Raw genomic sequence first — 17954 nt, forward strand, 5'->3', positions numbered from 1 at the left:
CACACCCACCCCCCCCAGACACACACACTCACCCCCCCCAGACACACACACTCACCCCCCCCAGACACACACACCCACCCCCCCCAGACACACACACCCACCCCCCCCCCAGACACACACACCCACCCCCCCCCCCCAGACACACACACCCACCCCCCCCCCCAGACACACACACCCACCCCCCCCCAGACACACACACCCACCCCCCCCAGACACACACACCCACCCCCCCCAGACACACACACCCACCCCCCCCAGACACACACACCCACCGCCCCCAGACACACAGATGCAATGCCTATGCAGTATTCATACCCCACATTTGTCTTAATTTTGCTCATATTTTGGGAAGAATAGATTTGGGGTTTGTTTTTTGTGTATTGTACTAGAATAAAGGTTGTCATATTTATCAGGGCTGTCGAGTCGGTAAGCCAAACCTGCGACTGACTCCACAACTCCAACTTCCACATACAATATATTGCTTATATTTAAGTGAAAAATGTATTGTAGTACAATGTGAACATCAGTTAATCATTTTTATGATACAATAATCAAGATATTTAGATAGAACATAAAATATATTTATTGGAATACAACTTTAGAACCCAAGTCCTCTTGCGTCTGGCAGTCCTGTAGGCCACTCATCCTAACTTCTACTTCAGTCAGAGCTTCTTTTCCTTTAGTAAGCTGTTGATCATCAAACAGTATACAATGACTTGGGTTCATAAACATCTGCCAGAAGAATTTTATTTTCCAATAGCTGTGTCTCTCTCCATTTCAGTGAAGCAGAAATGCCATCTGCGATTAAACCTCCTCTTTGGGACAGGCAAAATAGCAAGTTCTTCCACTCCCTTATGAAAATGCCAGGAGTTAAACCCTCAGCTTGTAATTTTTTAGTCACAGTAAATGGGTGATAAAGCAATTCCTTCAATTCAGCCGCCTGTGTCCATTGACCTTCATTTAGGGGTACCTGAGGGTTCGCCATATATATAAGAAACTCTTTTAGTTCAAGTACTCGCTCAATCATTAAATAAGTGCTGCCCCATCAAGTGGCTTGATCGACAATTGCCCCTTTCCCAGCACGTCTCTTTAAGATGGAATCAATTTCAGGGGTTCTGGCGGCAATAACCAACTTCCTCACTTTTCCAATCACATTTTCAGCCTGTCCCTCTTGCAGACTCTCTTATTGCCAGCTGCAGCGTGTGCACAACACAGCGCATGTGATGAATATGAAAGTGTTTTGAAGCAGCTTCAACAAGATCATCTAATCCTAAAGTATCATTTTGCTGTCCTTCTGTTGTAATATCTGTTTGTTCCTCAGTTATATGAACAGCGCTGTGGCTCCATCTCTCACATTCTGAATCCTACATTTTCTTCTAGCTGTTGTTCATTACTCTCATTCATCAGTTTAATTGTACTTATGTTTGAAGCATTGTCCGTTACAATGGCAGAACCTGTTTTTTTGAGTTGGTAATCTTACAGAACTTTTTCCACTGGAGAAACTGGAGGCTTCAAAAACAGATCCTCACAAAGAATGAGCAGTCAGTTTGTGTGGCGTTTTTCTAATCTGCTTTTGCTATTGAAAACATTATCTATGAGCTCAGAAACCTTTCAGGTAATGCGGTTTTTTAAAAAGCTGATCTCCTTTTGCAGCTGAAAAACGTATCCTCAAAAAAACGCAGCAAAAACGCTGTGTGTGAATGCAGCCTTAGATCCGGAATGGAACAGCCATTTATAGGACATTTCATAACTTTCCCAAATTCCTATGAAAAAATATTCCGCACATTCTGCAATGCACTACTGCACCCAATTTATTATATATTTTAGGAGTCTTCATTTTCTACCAACTCCACCAAAATGAACTCCGACTCCACAGCCCTGATATTTATACATCATTTTTTCTCTCTATAGTGTATCTCCCGCACACCAATTATTCTAAGCAAACGTGCAGTTTAATTTCTTATATGTTTTTACTGTATAGTATTTTGTATTAGTGTCCTGTAATAATTTGATATGAATACAGGACATTATTTTGTATTACTGTAATATGTTTATATAAAGTAAATATTTTTGGGTTGTGGAATGAATTGTCTGCATTTTAATTATTTCTTATTGGAAAATTCGCTTTGATATAAGAGTAACTTGATTTAAGAGCACACTCCTGGAACCAATTATGCTCGTAATCCAAGGTTCCCCTCTATTTACGTACATTATTCTGGGTAACTCAGCACCACAATATAAGTTTTTACTGTACGTAACATGAGCACAATTTAAACGGACACAAAATCCCTACAAAATACAAATAGAAGCGTCTGGGGTTAAATATCCCATTATTTCTGCACTCGTTCTATTAAGTAACGGAAGAAAAACGTGAATGCCAGAAATGAAACAAAACACAATACGAATATAACTGACAACGTCGGGGGTGATTTGCCAAGGACTGAATAGCGCTATTTCATACAGGACAGGGTTTTTTTTCCATTGGATTTGTACAAATGCAGTACATGCTAATAAAATGCTGCTTTTTACCGCACCAGCAAAAGCTATGACATTCCAGAAATCTCACACACCTTCCTGCCTGAAATGGAAAAAACATACCGTACTTTTCGGATTATAAGATGCAATTTTCCTTCCAAAAATTTGGGAGGAAAATTGGGGGTGCTTCTTAAAATCCGAATATAGCTTTACCTGGGGTCCTGTCTGTGTGGCGATCGGGCAGCCAGGTACCTGTGCTTGCGTACGGGTGGCAGCCGGGTAACTGTGGCTGCGTCCGGGCAGCAGCCGGGTGCGGGAGGCAGCCGGCACCGACAGGTACCAGGCTGCCACCCGCACGCATGTAAGCACAGGTACCCGGCTGCTTGCACGCAGGGTGGGCGGGCAGCCTGCTGGCTGCCACTCTGTGCACGCGGGGCAGGTGGCTGTGTGGCAGGTGTCCCAGTTTGTCCGCGGTCCCAATTTCAAATAATGGCGCCAGGCGCAGATGGAGCTCTTGGATGAGAGCTCCATCTGCGCATGCACCGCTCCAGGCGCCATCATTTGAACCGGGACCACGGACACTGGGACACTCACCGCACCGGCCTGCTGCACGACTCATCCGCCGCCGCTGCTGCTGCCGCCACCACCACGCCTGCCACCACAGACCCCGCTGCCACTGACCCGCCGCGCCTGCCAGCACAACCTCTGCCTCCTGTGACCCCGCTTCACCACCACTGCTGCCCCCCTCCGGTGAGAGAACACCGGAGTATAAGACGGACCCCATTTTTCTTTTTTTTTGTCTAAATTTGGGGTGCGTCTTATAAAGCAAAAAAATACGGTATATTTTTTTGTAAAGAAGCGGCATGCCAATTTTTTCAGGGTTTTTGCTGCTTTTTTGGGAGAATTAAACTTGCTGTGGAGTCGGAGTCGGAGTCGTGGAGTCGGAGTCTGAGTCGGAGCTCATTTTGGTGGAGTCGGAGTCGGAGTCGGTATAAAATGCACCGACTCCGACTCCTAAAATATATAATAAATTGGGGACAGGAGTGCAATGCAGAATGTGCTGAATATTTTACTAAATAATAACATTTAGTATAATGCTTATATTTAAGTGAAACATTTATTGTAGTACAATGTGAACATCAGACATTTAATTGTTTTTATGATACAATAATCAAGATATTTGGATAGAACATAAAATATTTATTGGAATACAACTTTAGAACACAAAAAACTAATAAATTGTAAATATGTAATATATATATATATATATATATATATACACACACAGTGTATATACACACACAAGATATATATGTAATCTACTGTATATTAGTGTATTACATATTTACAATTTATTACAGTTTTTTGTGTTCTAAAGTTGTATTCCAATAAATATATTTTATGTTCTATCCAAATATCTTGATTATTGTATCATAAAAATTATTAAATGTCTGATGTTCACATACACATATTCATGTACTACAATAAATTTTTCACCTAACTATAAGCAATATATGTAGGAGTCGGAGTCGGAGTCGGAGCCGGAGCCGGAGTCGGAGTCGGAGCCGGAGTCGGAGTCGGTGCAAGAGAATTTGAGGAGTCGGAGTCGGAGTCGAAGGTTTGGCTTACCGACTCCACAGCCCTGTACTGTAAACACCAATGGCACCAAAAACAGCAAAATAAAGCAAGACAAAAACAACAAAACACCACACAAAAACAGAAAAAAAAAATGCCCCTAAAAAAGAAAACGCAGTTTTTGTTTTTTTTTTTTACTGCCAACAGCTCATGTTCTGATGCAGAAATAAAATAAAACAAAACCGTAAAATCGCAAAAAAAAGACGCCCTGTGTGAACACAGCCTAAGGTGACAACAAGCAGAGATCGCACAGTAAGGCCCCGCCCTATATTGGGGGAATCTCCTGACTGCACGAGGGAATGTGGTTGATTAAGCCGTTACCGGGGTGTCCGGGACTGCGGCCATGACCGGGCAGTCCCGACAGTTCCGGTTTCTAGGGCGGATTACTGGACCCTCCAGAACACGAGCTCCCCGCGCTCCAGCCCCATTCCCGGCCATCTCCGGTGCTGTTAGCGGACACTCACCCGGTCTTGGCCGCTGTCTGCACTCCGGTCTTGATCGCGGTCGCCGCCGCTGGTGTCTCCTCTTCGAACACACTGAACAGGTCATCTCCGAAAGCGTCGGCCATTTCCTCCCTCGGAGCGGCTGCCGTCCTCCCGAGAGCTGACACTAAACCTGAGTCCGGTACCGGATGTAAATACCAACAAACGCCGCAACCGAACAGCAGCGTGCGATACAGGTCGCACACAGATGACCAACCGAGCAAACCCGGGTCGCACACGCAATGACGTCACGAGCACGCTAGTTGGTGCACGAGGTAAGACGGTTCCTCATTGGTCGTGTCTCCAGTGATTCTCTCCTTCCGCCATTTTTCCGAAGACTCGATATGAGCGTAAGTGAAGGAGGTGAACTACAACAAAATGGCCGCTATGGTGCAGACAGGAAGGAAATGCTATTAGTGTATAATATTGGTAGCTCATGTGGTGGCAAAACTGTGTTAGAGACTAAGTTTCGTGACGTCAGCAGCGCCGGTCGCTCGTGGACTTGTAGTGACGTCACGGGGGTGATGGGGACGGCGTGTGAGTGGTGAGTATTACTATATAGGACCGCATATGTCTGTACAGGGTCCGATCCCGCAGCTCCCGCTCCTCCATATGGACTGGCCGGGAGAGATCCTGACGAGATCCCTGTTATGGATCCCTGTTATGGATCCCTGTTATGGATCCCTGTTATGGATCCCTGTTATGGATCCCTGTTATGGATCCCTGTGGGTTCCGCACACTCTGCTGTGTGGGGAGGACGATCGGTCGGCTGGCAGATATTGTCTGTGTATGGGACCTGTAATCGTGCACTGATAGAAAAGCAGAGAGATTTGTACGATCGGTGCTGCATCTTCTGCTGCATTGTGCACCCCGGGGGCGAGGAGCAGACGATCATCATTTCTGGCTTCCATTGTTTCCTCCCTGGAGCCAGAACTTTAGCCCTTTTTTTGTCTGATGATCGCTTGATGTGGGGCGCGCTTGTACCTTTAAACGACAACATTTATTTTACAAGTTAATTTAAAGGGAAAATTCCAACTGTAGTGAAAAAAATGCAATTCTGCTATATACAGTACACTTTTAACCAGGTCTGTTTTAATCTATGGCAGTAATGTACTGTAATCCTTCACATCAGTAACAAAATGTTAAAGTGAATCTGTCACCATGTTTTTGCCCCCTAATCTGAGAGCAGTATAACGTAAGGGCAGAGATCCTGATTCCAGAGATGTCACTTACTGGGCTGCTCAGTGTAGTTGTCATAAAATCACTGTTTAATCAGCAGTAGATTATCATTACAGGACTACTTGGTGTGCTGCAGGTAGTCCAGCATTTTAATGAGCTCTGTATAACTGCAGCAGAGAAAACATTGATTTTATCAATATGTCAGCAAATAGCTCAGTAAGTGACACATTGCTGGATTCAGGGTCTCGGTCTCTACATCATGTTGCTCTCAGATGGGGAGCAAAAACCTGGTGACTTCACAGGAGCAGCAAGACAGTGGTCAAAGTGGAATGTAAGTGGTTAATCCTACCGATCGGTGCGACCCCTGTCCTGTGTATTTTCGGAGGGGGAAGGCATTGTGCCATCCGTGCGCAGGATATGGTTTGCCTATTTAGCGCCAACACATTCCGCAGCGCTTTACAGACATCATCATCACTGTGCCCATTGGGGCTCACAATCTACATTCCCTATCAGTATATCTTTGGAGTATGGAAGGAAACCCACACAAACACGGGGAGAACATTCAGACTCCTTGCAGATGATGTCCTGGCTTGGATTTGAATGATGGACCTCAGCGCTGAAAACTATACAGAGCTAACCACTGAGTCACCATATTGTGCTAACCACTGAGTCACCATATTGTGCTAACCACTGAGTCACCATATTGTGCTAACCACTGAGTCACCATATTGTGCTAACCACTGAGTCACCATATTGTGCTAACCACTGAGTCACCATATTGTGCTAACCACTGAGTCACCATATTGTGCTAACCACTGAGTCACCATATTGTGCTAACCACTGAGTCACCATATTGTGCTAACCAGTAAGTCACCACATTGTGTTAACCACTGAGTCACCATATTACGCTAACCACTAAGCCACCATATTGCGCAAACCACTGTGCCACCATACAGTTGTAGCCACTGAGCCACCGTACGGTGGTAACCACTGAGCCACCGTACGGTGGTAACCACTGAGCCACCGTACGGTGGTAACCACTGAGCCACCGTACGGTGGTAACCACTGAGCCACCGTACGGTGGTAACCACTGAGCCACCGTACGGTGGTAACGACTGAGCCACCGTACGGTGGTAACCACTGAGCCACCGTACGGTGGTAACTACTGAGCCACATACAGTGGTAACCACTGAGTCCCCGTGCAGAGCTAATCACTGAGCCAAATACAAAACTATAAGACACCATGAAGTCCTCTTAAAGGGGTTATCCATTATGTTTTGGTTGTTTCTTGGTATAGATATCCTCTTGAAGATCAAGAAGAATGGGAGGTAAAAATAAGAAAAATCGGCACAGCAATGCTCCTGCCATCCAGGGAGCGATAGCTGCTGCCAACCGATCGAGGGCAGCGCCAGAAACCAGGACTGGTGGGGACGATGCATCAAAGAAGGAGGCCGGCAAATCTGCAAGCGCGTCTTCTGTGAATAAGGAAGCGCGGAGCAAACAAGGTAACGTGAGCGTCCAGAACGAATGCTTATGTTTTAGAGATGGGGTTTGTCACTGCCAGAAAAAGAGGCAGGAGAAGAACCAATATGTCTGTCAGAACGGATCCCAGGCACTTTTTACCAAGCCTTCCCAAACCTCAAAATGACTTGTGCTTGTTTAGTGGCGATCAATAGCTCCTCCCGCAGGCCGTGTCTGATATTACAGCTCATCCCTATTCAAACAACTCTGGGTAAGCTGCAATACCAGACACAGCCTGCGAACAGAGGGGGAGCTGTTTCTAGAAAGAATCGAACAGGAGATGTGGTCAGTGCTGAATCTGAGCCAAATCTGTAATTTCTGCCACAGCAGGAGGCCCCTGAGATATATTAGGTTTATTTGTCATCTTCACCACTTATTTCATCTGCTCATCTTCAATATAATCACAATTTGTCTCCTGACATTTTATTTCTTCTATTTTGTGAGGTCCAAAAACGTACAGCTTTGCTTCATCGGCCGACGCAGGGTCTTCTGTTAACAATGACAAGTCCGTGCTGAAGGTGAGAACGCGCCATTGTGGGTGTGCAGTCTAATTTCTGTAGGGGCATTGCTCATAATGCAGGTCCCATATATAAGGCTGTGTTCACACTTTGCAGGTTTTCTGTAGCTGCTGTGTTTGTTAGTGCAGAAATCTTACTCCAACGCCAAAAGAAATACAAACATTGGAGTGGTGCTTTAAGTCTATTGACTAGCCACTACAGCTAAGGCCTCGTTCACACTCACAGTTTTTTACCTCAGTATTTGTAAGACAAAACCAGGAGTGGAACAGTCAGAGGAAAATATAATAGAAACACAGCACCACTTCTGTATTTATCACTCACTCCTGGTCTTGGTTACAAATACTGAGGTAAAAAAACTTGAACGTGGCCTAATACAGGATGTGACAGGACTGAGACTAACATATACTTGTAGCAGTGACACAAAATCCTATAATTTACCGCTTTTAATCCAAGTTTATTTATTACTAGAAGGTGGCCCGATTCTACGCATCGGGTATTCTAGAATTTACGTATTGTGTAGTTAATGTATGATTTTTGTTATAGATGTTGTTGTGTGTAGTTGCCAGTGTTTGTGTAGGGGCTGTACATGTTCTGGGTGTTGTCTGGGTGTGGCGGGGGGTGAGAGCGGTGTTGTTTGTGTGTTGCGTTGTGTGTCGTTATTTGTGGAGCGCTGTGTGTCTGTATCGTTGTGTATGTGTGTTGCGCGGTTTGTGTGGGTGTGTGTGTGTGTGTGTGTGTTTTGGGGGGGAGGTATCAGGTATGTTTTGTGCAATGTGTGTGTTGTGCAGTATGTGCGTATATTTGTGTGTGCCGCGGTGTTTGTGTGTTGGGTGTTGTGTGTGTGCGGCGTTGTGTGTGTGGGTGTCTGTGTAGGGCAGTGTTTGTGGTTCCCAGTGTGTGTGTGGTGTGTTGTGCAGTGCGTGTGTGGCACTGTGTGTGTGTGTTTTGGGGGGAGGAGTGCACCCCCATCGTGGTCCACCCCCCCATGCTGCGCACCCCCCATCGTGCTCCATCCCCCATGCTGCGCACCCCCCATCGTGCTCCATCCCCACTGTGCTCCATCCTCCATGCTGCGCATTCCCCATCGTGCTCCATCCCCCATGCTGCACACTCCCCATCGTGCTCCATCCCCCATGCTGCGCATTCCCCATCGTGCTCCATCCCCCATGCTGCGCACCCCCCATCGTGCTCCATCCCCCATGCTGTGCACCCCCCATCGTGCTCCACAGTCACACATCAGACAGTAAACACGCACACATCTGATCGCATACACTCACACACACACACCCCACTTCTCCCTGTGCCCACCGGTGGGCGGTCCCAGCAGCTGTGCTGCACGCCGTGCTCCTCTGCCGGCACTCACAGATCCGATCGCATACACTCACACACACACACACACACACACACACACTCACACACATCCGATCGCATACACTCACACACTCACACACATCCGATCGCATACACTCACACACACACACACACACACACACACACACTCACACACATCCGATCGCATACACACACACACTGACAATATCGCACATACGCGCTGACACACTCACAACATCCGGAGATACCACATGCTTCCGGCCATGTGATCCTCCGGCAGGTCCTGGAAGATCACTGCACAGTATCGCCGCCGAGAAGCAAGCGATATCACGGGATGTTGTGAGTATGTGGATGCGATCTGAGGTGTGTGTGTGAGAGTGAGAGTGAGTGTGATCTGATGTGTGTGTGTGTGTGTGTGTGTGTCTGTTCTTATGTGTGTGTGTGTGTTCCGCCGCTGCAGGACGTGGATGCGATCTGATGTGTGTGTGAGGTGTGTGTGTTCCGCCGCTGCAGGACGTGGATGCGATCTGATGTGTGTGTGTGAGGTGTGTGTGTTCTGCCGCTGCAGGACGTGGATGCGATCTGATGCGTGTGTGAGGTGTGTGTGTTCTGCCGCTGCAGGACGTGGATGCGATCTGATGTGAGAGTGTGAAAGTGAGAGTGTGAAAGTGTGAGAGTGTGTGTGTGTGTCTGTTTTTATGTGTGTGCGTGTGTGTGTGTTCCGCCGCTGCAGGACCTTGATGCGCTCACCTCGGGGCGAGAAGCCATTCCGTGTGGGGGCGGAGCCTGGGCGAGCGGCCAATCCGTGCGGGTGGCGGAGCCGAGGCGAGGAGAGCGGCCAATCCGTGCGGGGGGCGGACCCGAGGCAAGCGGCCAATCCGTACGGGGGGGCGGACCCGAGGCGAGGTGAGCGGCCAATCCGTGCGGGGGGGCGGGGCCATGGCGAGGCCAGAGGCCAATCCGCTGTTTGTCACCGTAAGGACATGTCACGGTAAGGACACAATTTTGGAGCAAGACAGACAGACAGACAGAATAAGGCAATTATATATATAGATGCTGATCCTATTTGTTTGCCTTTTTAGCTTGATCAAGAACTCCTCACACAGCCTGATGTCCCCACAATGCTCTTCACACAGTATAATGTCCTCACCGTCATCCCATGTAGTGACCCTCAAACACAACGTGATGCTCCCATGAAGCCACCCATGCTGCGTGATGTCCGCACTAGTTCCGCCCCCACGCAGTGTGAGATCCTCACACAGCTCCCCTCCACAGTGTCATGTCCTCACACAGCTCCCCTCCACACAGTGTCATGTCCTCACACAGCTCCCCTCCACACAGTGTCATGTCCTCACACAACTCCCCTCCACACAGTGTGATGTCCTCACACAGCTCCCCCCCCTCACGCTGTGTGATGTCCTCACACAGCTCCCCCCCCTCACGCTGTGTGATGTCCTCACACAGCTCCCCTCCACACAGTGTCATGTCCTCACACAGCTCCCCTCCACACAGTGTCATGTCCCCACACAACTCCCCTCCACACAGTGTGATGTCCTCACACAGCTCCCCCCCCTCACGCTGTGTGATGTCCTCACACAGCTCCCCCCCCTCACGCTGTGTGATGTCCTCACACAGCTCCCCCCCCTCACGCTGTGTGATGTCCTCACACAGCTCCCCTCCACACAGTGTCATGTCCTCACACAGCTCCCCTCCACACAGTGTCATGTCCCCACACAGCTCCCCTCCACACAGTGTCATGTCCCCACACAGCTCCCCCCCCTCACACAGTGTCATGTCCCCACACAGCTCCCCCCCCTCACGCTGTGTGATGTCCTCACACAGCTCCCCCCCTCACGCTGTGTGATGTCCTCACACAGCTCCCCCCCTCACGCTGTGTGATGTCCTCACACAGCTCCCCCCCTCACGCTGTGTGATGTCCTCACACAGCTCCCCCCCTCACGCTGTGTAATGTCCTCACACAGCTCCCCCCCTCACGCTGTGTGATGTCCTCACACAGCTCCCCCCCCTCACGCTGTGTGATGTCCTCACACAGCTCCCCCCCCTCACGCTGTGTGATGTCCTCACACAGCTCCCCCCCCTCACGCTGTGTGATGTCCTCACACAGCTCCCCCCCCTCACGCTGTGTGATGTCCTCACACAGCTCCCCTCCACACAGTGTCATGTCCTCACACAGCTCCCCTCCACACAGTGTCATGTCCCCACACAGCTCCCCTCCACACAGTGTCATGTCCCCACACAGCTCCCCCCCCTCACACAGTGTCATGTCCCCACACAGCTCCCCCCCCTCACGCTGTGTGATGTCCTCACACAGCTCCCCCCCTCACGCTGTGTGATGTCCTCACACAGCTCCCCCCCTCACGCTGTGTGATGTCCTCACACAGCTCCCCCCCTCACGCTGTGTGATGTCCTCACACAGCTCCCCCCCTCACGCTGTGTAATGTCCTCACACAGCTCCCCCCCCTCACGCTGTGTGATGTCCTCACACAGCTCCCCCCTCACGCTGTGTGATGTCCTCACATAGCTCCTCCCCACGTGATGTCCTCACATACACCCCTTCACAACATAGTGTCCTCACACAGCACCCCAATGTGGTGTGATGTCGTCGCACAGCCCCGCCCCCACACACACATGTTGTAATGTCCTCGCACAACTCCTCAAAGACAACATGTTGCCCCCTTGAAGACACCCAAAAAGTATGATGTACTAACAGTTTTAAAAAAAAAAAACTTTTCCCCTTCTATTCCTTCCCTTACTGTTCCATTCTGTGCAGTGTTCTGAAGCTCCGCACAGTTGGCACAATATAGTAACATCATTGCATCTTCTGAGCTCTGAAATCCAAAGACTCAATGGTGGAAGAAGTAGCTGGTGGCTCCCTGCTCCATCATTTCATTCACTGGCATCTTGTATCCCGAGGATGCAGATACTGATGAAATAGAATTGCCAAGCAGAGGGCGGCCGTTTGGTGCGAGTTGCCACTGTTTCCAGCCTTTGGCTTTTCTTGCCTGCCGGCTGCATATTTCCCAAATACTGTATGTGATGAGTGTTTTCGATTTTATTATAAAAGTATTGGAATTCTAGGTGTATGGAGGGGTCTCATGTTCAGGGTCCTATTCTCCATGGTCTCACTCTGTAGGACCGGTCTAATGTGCATGAGCGCCTAAACACATTTTTTTGTAAAAATGAAAGGACAATGGGTTCCCGTAATTTGTGCAGCACAATTGTCGCTGCCTGGAGCTGTGGATAATGAGTGCGTAACAGGTTGTCGCCAGTTTGTTGCTTATTATTTATCCTTCTCCCATCAGGTGGTGATCGAAAGCAAACTGGAGAAAAAGATCATCTCTCTCATAAATGAGCACAAGAAACTGAACTGTGACCTCGGAACCGTATCGGGGAGGCTGACCTCCAAGAAGTTACAGGTCTGCGGCTCTCCTCATTGCACCCTTCATTCTTCATTGTGACGCTTCACAAATCCCGCTGTTACACAACTTAGAGGTTATTCCGCCAGAAGATTTATCACCTCTCCATAGAGTAGATATATGATTGCTGGGGGTCCAACCACTGGGACCCTATAGGATCACGACAACTGGGGTCTTGTGTTTCTCATGTGAATGGGAATCCACTGTCTACTAGAGCGGTGGTCACACCATGACATCCACACATTGAATCTCGTAGATCCGACCCCCACCAATCATACAGTTAAATAAAAATATAAATATTTTTATTGTGATGACCCCTATTGCCATATCATGCTTGTATATAGTCTCTAACTATCCATTTGAACGTTTCTTCTGCACACATTTCGCTTTTGTGCCGATCAAAGCTTTCGGCATGGATGCTGGACGTGTTCATAGATCCGGTACTTGCTTGGCCTAGGCCTATGTCATTCTCTCTGCATGGAAAAGTCCAGATCGGAGAAAGAAAGGCAAACTGGACATCATTTCACACAAAACTCCAAAAATGGTCCAAAATTTTTGTCCTCCTCAACTTGATATTTGGTTGCAGACCTTTGGAATAAATTACTGCAATCAATCGCTTCCTATAACCATCCACATGCTTCTTCCTCCTCCCACCTGGAATTTCGGACTCTTCTTTATAAACTGCTCCAGGTCTCATATTTGACAGCGTCTTCTCCCAACAGCAATTTTAAGATCTCTCCACTGGTGTCAATGAGATTTAGACTCATTGCTGCCACTTCAGAAATCTCCAGCGCTTTGTTTCCATCCATTCTGGAGGCTTCTTGAAGTGTTTGGGGTCATTGTCCTGCTGGAAGACCCATGACCTAGGACGCAAACCCAGCTTTCTGACATTGGCTACTACACTGCCACCCAAAATCCTTAGGCAATCTTCAGATTTCATGATTCCTTGCACACTGTCAAGCCACCCAGTGCCAGAGACCGCAAAACAACCCCAAAACATCTTTGAACCTCCACCATATGTGACTGTAGGTACTGTGTTCTTTTCTTTGTAGGCCTCATTTAATTTTCGGTAAACAGTATAATGATGTGATTTACTAACAAGCTCTATCTTGGTCTCATCTGATCACAAGATGCTTCTCCAGAAGGATTTTGGCTTCCTCACGTACAGTGCCTACAAGTAGTATTCAACCCCCTGCAGATTTAGCAGGTTTGATAAGATGCAAATAAGTTAGAGCCTGCAAACTTCAAACAAGAGCAGGATTTATTAACAGATGCATAAATCTTACAAACCAACAAGTTATGTTGCTCAGTTAAATTTTAATAAATTTTCAACATAAAAGTGTGGGTCAATTATTATTCAACCCCTAGGTTTAATATTTTGTGCAATAATCCTTGTTTGCAATTACAGCTAATAATCGTCTTTTATAAGACCTGATCAGGCCGGCACAGGTCTCTGGAGTTATCTTGGCCCACTCCTCCATGCAGATCTTCTCCAAGTTATCTAGGTTCTTTGGGTGTCTCATGTGGACTTTAATCTTGAGCTCCTAACACAAGTTTTCAATTAGGTTGAGGTCAGGAGACTGACTAGGCCACTGCAAAACCTTGATTTTTTTCCCTCTTGAACCAGGCCTTGGTTTTCTTGGCTGTGTGCTTTGGGTCGTTGTCTTGTTGGAAGATGAAATGATGACCCATCTTAAGATCCTTGATGGAGGAGCGGAGAGTCTTGGCCAAAATCTCCAGGTAGGCCGTGCTATCCATCTTCCCTTGGATGCGGACCAGATGGCCAGGCCCCTTGGCTGAGAAACAGCCCCATAGCATGATGCTGCCACCACCATGCTTGACTGTAGGGATGGTATTCTTGGGGTCGTATGCAGTGCCATCCAGTCTCCAAACGTCACGTGTGTGGTTGGCACCAAAGATCTAGATCTTGGTCTCATTAGACCAGAGAACCTTGAACCAGTCTGTCTCAGAGTCCTCCAAGTGATCATGAGCAAACTGTAGACGAGCTTTGACATGACGCTTTGAAAGTAAAGGTACCTTACGGGCTCGTCTGGAACGGAGACCATTGCGGTGGAGTATGTTACTTATGGTATTGACTGAAACCAATGTCCCCACTGCCATGAGATCTTCCCGGAGCTCCTTCCTTGTTGTCCTTGGGTTAGCCTTGACTCTTCGGACAAGCCTGGCCTCGGCACGGGTGGAAACTTTCGAAGGCTGTTCAGGCCGTGGAAGGCTAACAGTAGTTCCATAAGCCTTCCACTTCCGGATGATGCTCCCAACAGTGGAGACAGGTAGGCCCAACTCCTTGGAAAGGGTTTTGTACCACTTGCCAGCCTTGTGACCCTCCACGATCTTGTCTCTGATGGCCTTGGAATGCTCCTTTTGTCTTTCCCATGTTGACCATGTATGAGTGCTGTTCACAAGTTTGGGGAGGGTCTTAATTAGTCAGAAAAGGCTGGAAAAAGAGATAATTAATCCAAACATGTGAAGCTTATTGTTCTTTGTGCCCGAAATACTTCTTAATACTTTAGGGGAACCAAACAGAATTCTGGTGGTTTGAGGGGTTGAATAATAAATGACCCTCTGAATAAACTTTTCACAATTTAAAAAAAAAAAAATAAAAATAAATAAATAACATGCTTTTTCTTTATCGTTCCTTTGGGAGACCCAGACCATGGGGTGTTTAGCTTTTGCCTCCGGAGGACACACAAAGTACTACACTTAAAAGTGTAGCTCCTCCCTCTGAGCTTATACACCCCCTGGTAGCCAGTCCTAGCCAGTTTATTGCTTTGTGTCAGGAGGCATACATCCACACATGCATTCTCATCTGATTTGTTTGACTTTTGGAAAGAGTTTGAAGAAAAGCGGGTCCATGTCTGGACCCCCGGCATGTCCCTTCTCACCCCACTGTGTCGGCGGTGTTGTTAAGGTTGATTTACAAGGCTGCAGCCTTACATGCCGCGCTCCTTCACCATCCCTCCTGGGCTCTGGCTTGAAGTGGGAGCCAGCACGTTCTCCATGCCTGGCAGGAGTCCAGTCTCCATCCACAGCCCCTTGAGGATTCTGTTGGACCGATGCACTCATCCCCAGGGACATGGCCCTGCGTCTCAGCAGCTAAGTACCTGAGACGTTTATGTTGGGGGTCCCGGTTCTTTATTGTAAGGGGAGAGTATGCTGTATGTGATTGTTTTAACTTTTCCGGCGGGTTCTCTAGCTTTTGCCTGAGAACCGCGCCGATGGTGCCTGCTTGTCGGCCTCGCCGCTTAAATTTAGGCCCTGGCTTCGCCGGAGGCCTAGTTTCATTTTCCTGCCCTCGCATGTCACTCATGCAGAGGGACAGGTTCGGCTCCTCCCAGGGGCCGTTCTACACAGGGGAGATACACTCCCCACTGCTGGGGCGTCCCTCCTTCCCTGAAGGTCTCTATAGCCCTCCAGTTCCCGCTCTTTTATAGGAACGCCCTCTTCTCAGGCAGAGTTCACTCTGCTCTGGGACATCCTGCATTCTGCATCTCTTCTGAGGTGCTGCGACTGGGGGACCGGGCTTCGGGATCTGGAGGGCACACAACACCGCGCTCAGCGGTCTGGTAAGCCACAGCCGGTCTCCGGTTGTGGACCTCTGTATATTCTCCCTGGGGTTCATTCTCTGCAAAGTCCCACTCCAGCAGCATGTCTCACACAAGGAGCAAGGCTCCAAAGCTTGATTCTGCATGCACTGCATGTAAGCTCCTGCTGCCTGAGCCGAGCACCTATCCACATTGTGATGTCTGCTCTAACTTGGCGGTGCCACAGCCTGGAGTCTCACCCCCAGTGGTCTCTCAGGCTGCTGCTGCTGCACCTGTGATTGAACCCCCGGCCTGGGTAGAGTCCTTTTCTAGGTCCATATCCCAGTCATTTGCTGAGTCCATGGGGCTTTTGTCCAGGACTTTGATGAATATGCATCAGCCCCCCTCACAGGGTGCCTCTAATACTCTTGACAGAGGACTCCTATCCTCTGACCTCCGTCCATCGGAGCTCACGGAGGATTCATCATCTGATCCCAGACCCCGTCCTTCTAAGAGAAGGCGCAGGGTTTCCTCCCCCTCCCCATCCCACAGCTCTGCCTCAAGAGCTGACTCTCAAGATGAGGAGGATGCCCTCACTGGGGGCTCGGAGGCTATGTATCCCATCGATTTCTCTGAGGGTGACTCAGATCTTAGTGATTTGATTGCTTCTATTAATTCTGTGCTGGATCTCAATCCGCCAGTGTCAGAGGAGTAACTCTCTTTGGCAGAAAAACATCAGTTTACCTCGCCTAAGAGAGTGAAGAGTGTGTTCTTTAACCACTCCAGTTTTCAGACCGCTGTGACCAAACCCAGGGCCTGCCCTGACAAACGCTTTCCAAAGCGTGGTTCTGATGACCGGTTTCCATTTCCACCTGAGGTGGTCAAGGAGTGGTCTCACTCCCCAAAGGTAGACCCTCCGGTGTCTAGGCTCTCAGCCCGGACCGTTGTGTCGGTGGCTGACGGCACCTCACTTAAGGATTCCACTGACCGTCAGATTGACCTTCTGGCCAAATCTGTGTATGAAGCTGCGGGGGCCGCGTTTTCCCCGACTTTTGCAGCAGTGTGGGCTCTCAAAGCCATCTCTGCTTCTCTAGAGGAGATGCATTCCCTCACCAAGGAATCTATGCCTGAGATGGTTACCTTAACTGCTCAGGCTTCAGCTTTTTCATCTTATGCCATGTCTGCCATGCTAGAGGCTGCTCACCGCACTGCGGTGGCTTCAGCTAATTCTCTTGTTATCCGCAGGATTTTGTGACTTTGAGAGTGGAAGGCAGATGCTTCTTCCAAGAAGTTTCTTGCTGGGCTCCCTTTTGCTGGTTCACGGCTGTTTGGTGAACAGCTGGATGAAATCATTAAAGAAGCTACTGGGGGGAAGAGTACTTCCATGCCACAAACCAAGACCAGGAAACCCGCCCAGGGTAGGAATCAATCGAGGTTTCGTTCCTTTCGTTCCTCCAACTGGTCATCCTCTAAGCCTTCCGCCTCGTCCGCTAACTCAGCCAAGGATCAGAAATCCAACTGGTGCCCAAAAGCGCGTCCGCAGAAGACCACAGGAGGTTCTGCCACTAAGGCAGCTTCTTCATGACTCTCGGCCCGCTCCAACCACGTCCTTAGTCGATGGCAGGCTCTCCCACTTTGGCGACGCTTGGTTAAAGCAAGTCTCCGATCAGTGGGTGAGAGACATCATATCTCACGGCTACAGGATAGAATTCTCTTCCAGCCCTCCAAACAGATTTTTTCTCTCAACTCCCCCCTGCTCCAAGGCCGCCGCCTTCTCGCAGGCCGTGGCGTCCTTGCAGGCAAACGGAGTGATTGTCCCAGTTCCCGCTCAGG

At 48.7% G+C, this 17954-nt stretch overlaps 2 protein-coding genes across 3 annotated transcripts in view; one reads left to right on the forward strand and one right to left on the reverse strand.

Annotated features, from left to right (window-relative positions):
- MTREX (Mtr4 exosome RNA helicase) overlaps positions 1–4827 on the reverse strand; it is a 243536-nt gene extending 238709 nt beyond the window's left edge. The window contains exon 1 of the mRNA XM_075326525.1: positions 4575–4827. Coding sequence (XP_075182640.1) covers positions 4575–4678 — 104 coding nt within the window. The 5' untranslated portion in view covers positions 4679–4827. The remainder of the gene's footprint in view (positions 1–4574) is intronic.
- Positions 4578–17954, forward strand: part of DHX29 (DExH-box helicase 29) — a 164782-nt gene continuing 151405 nt past the window's right edge. The window contains exons 1-4 of one of the 2 annotated variants that reach the window (XM_075326514.1): positions 4578–4867; positions 7069–7276; positions 7737–7810; positions 12466–12579. In XM_075326514.1, coding sequence (XP_075182629.1) covers positions 7093–7276; positions 7737–7810; positions 12466–12579 — 372 coding nt within the window. In that variant the 5' untranslated portion in view covers positions 4578–4867; positions 7069–7092. Of the gene's footprint in view, positions 4868–5009; positions 5137–7068; positions 7277–7736; positions 7811–12465; positions 12580–17954 lie in introns of those variants that run through there. The other variant, XM_075326506.1, reaches the window with a different exon arrangement.

The sequence above is a fragment of the Anomaloglossus baeobatrachus genome, chromosome 1, assembly GCF_048569485.1.
Source record: "Anomaloglossus baeobatrachus isolate aAnoBae1 chromosome 1, aAnoBae1.hap1, whole genome shotgun sequence".
In the NCBI taxonomy this organism is placed as follows: domain Eukaryota; kingdom Metazoa; phylum Chordata; class Amphibia; order Anura; family Aromobatidae; genus Anomaloglossus; species Anomaloglossus baeobatrachus.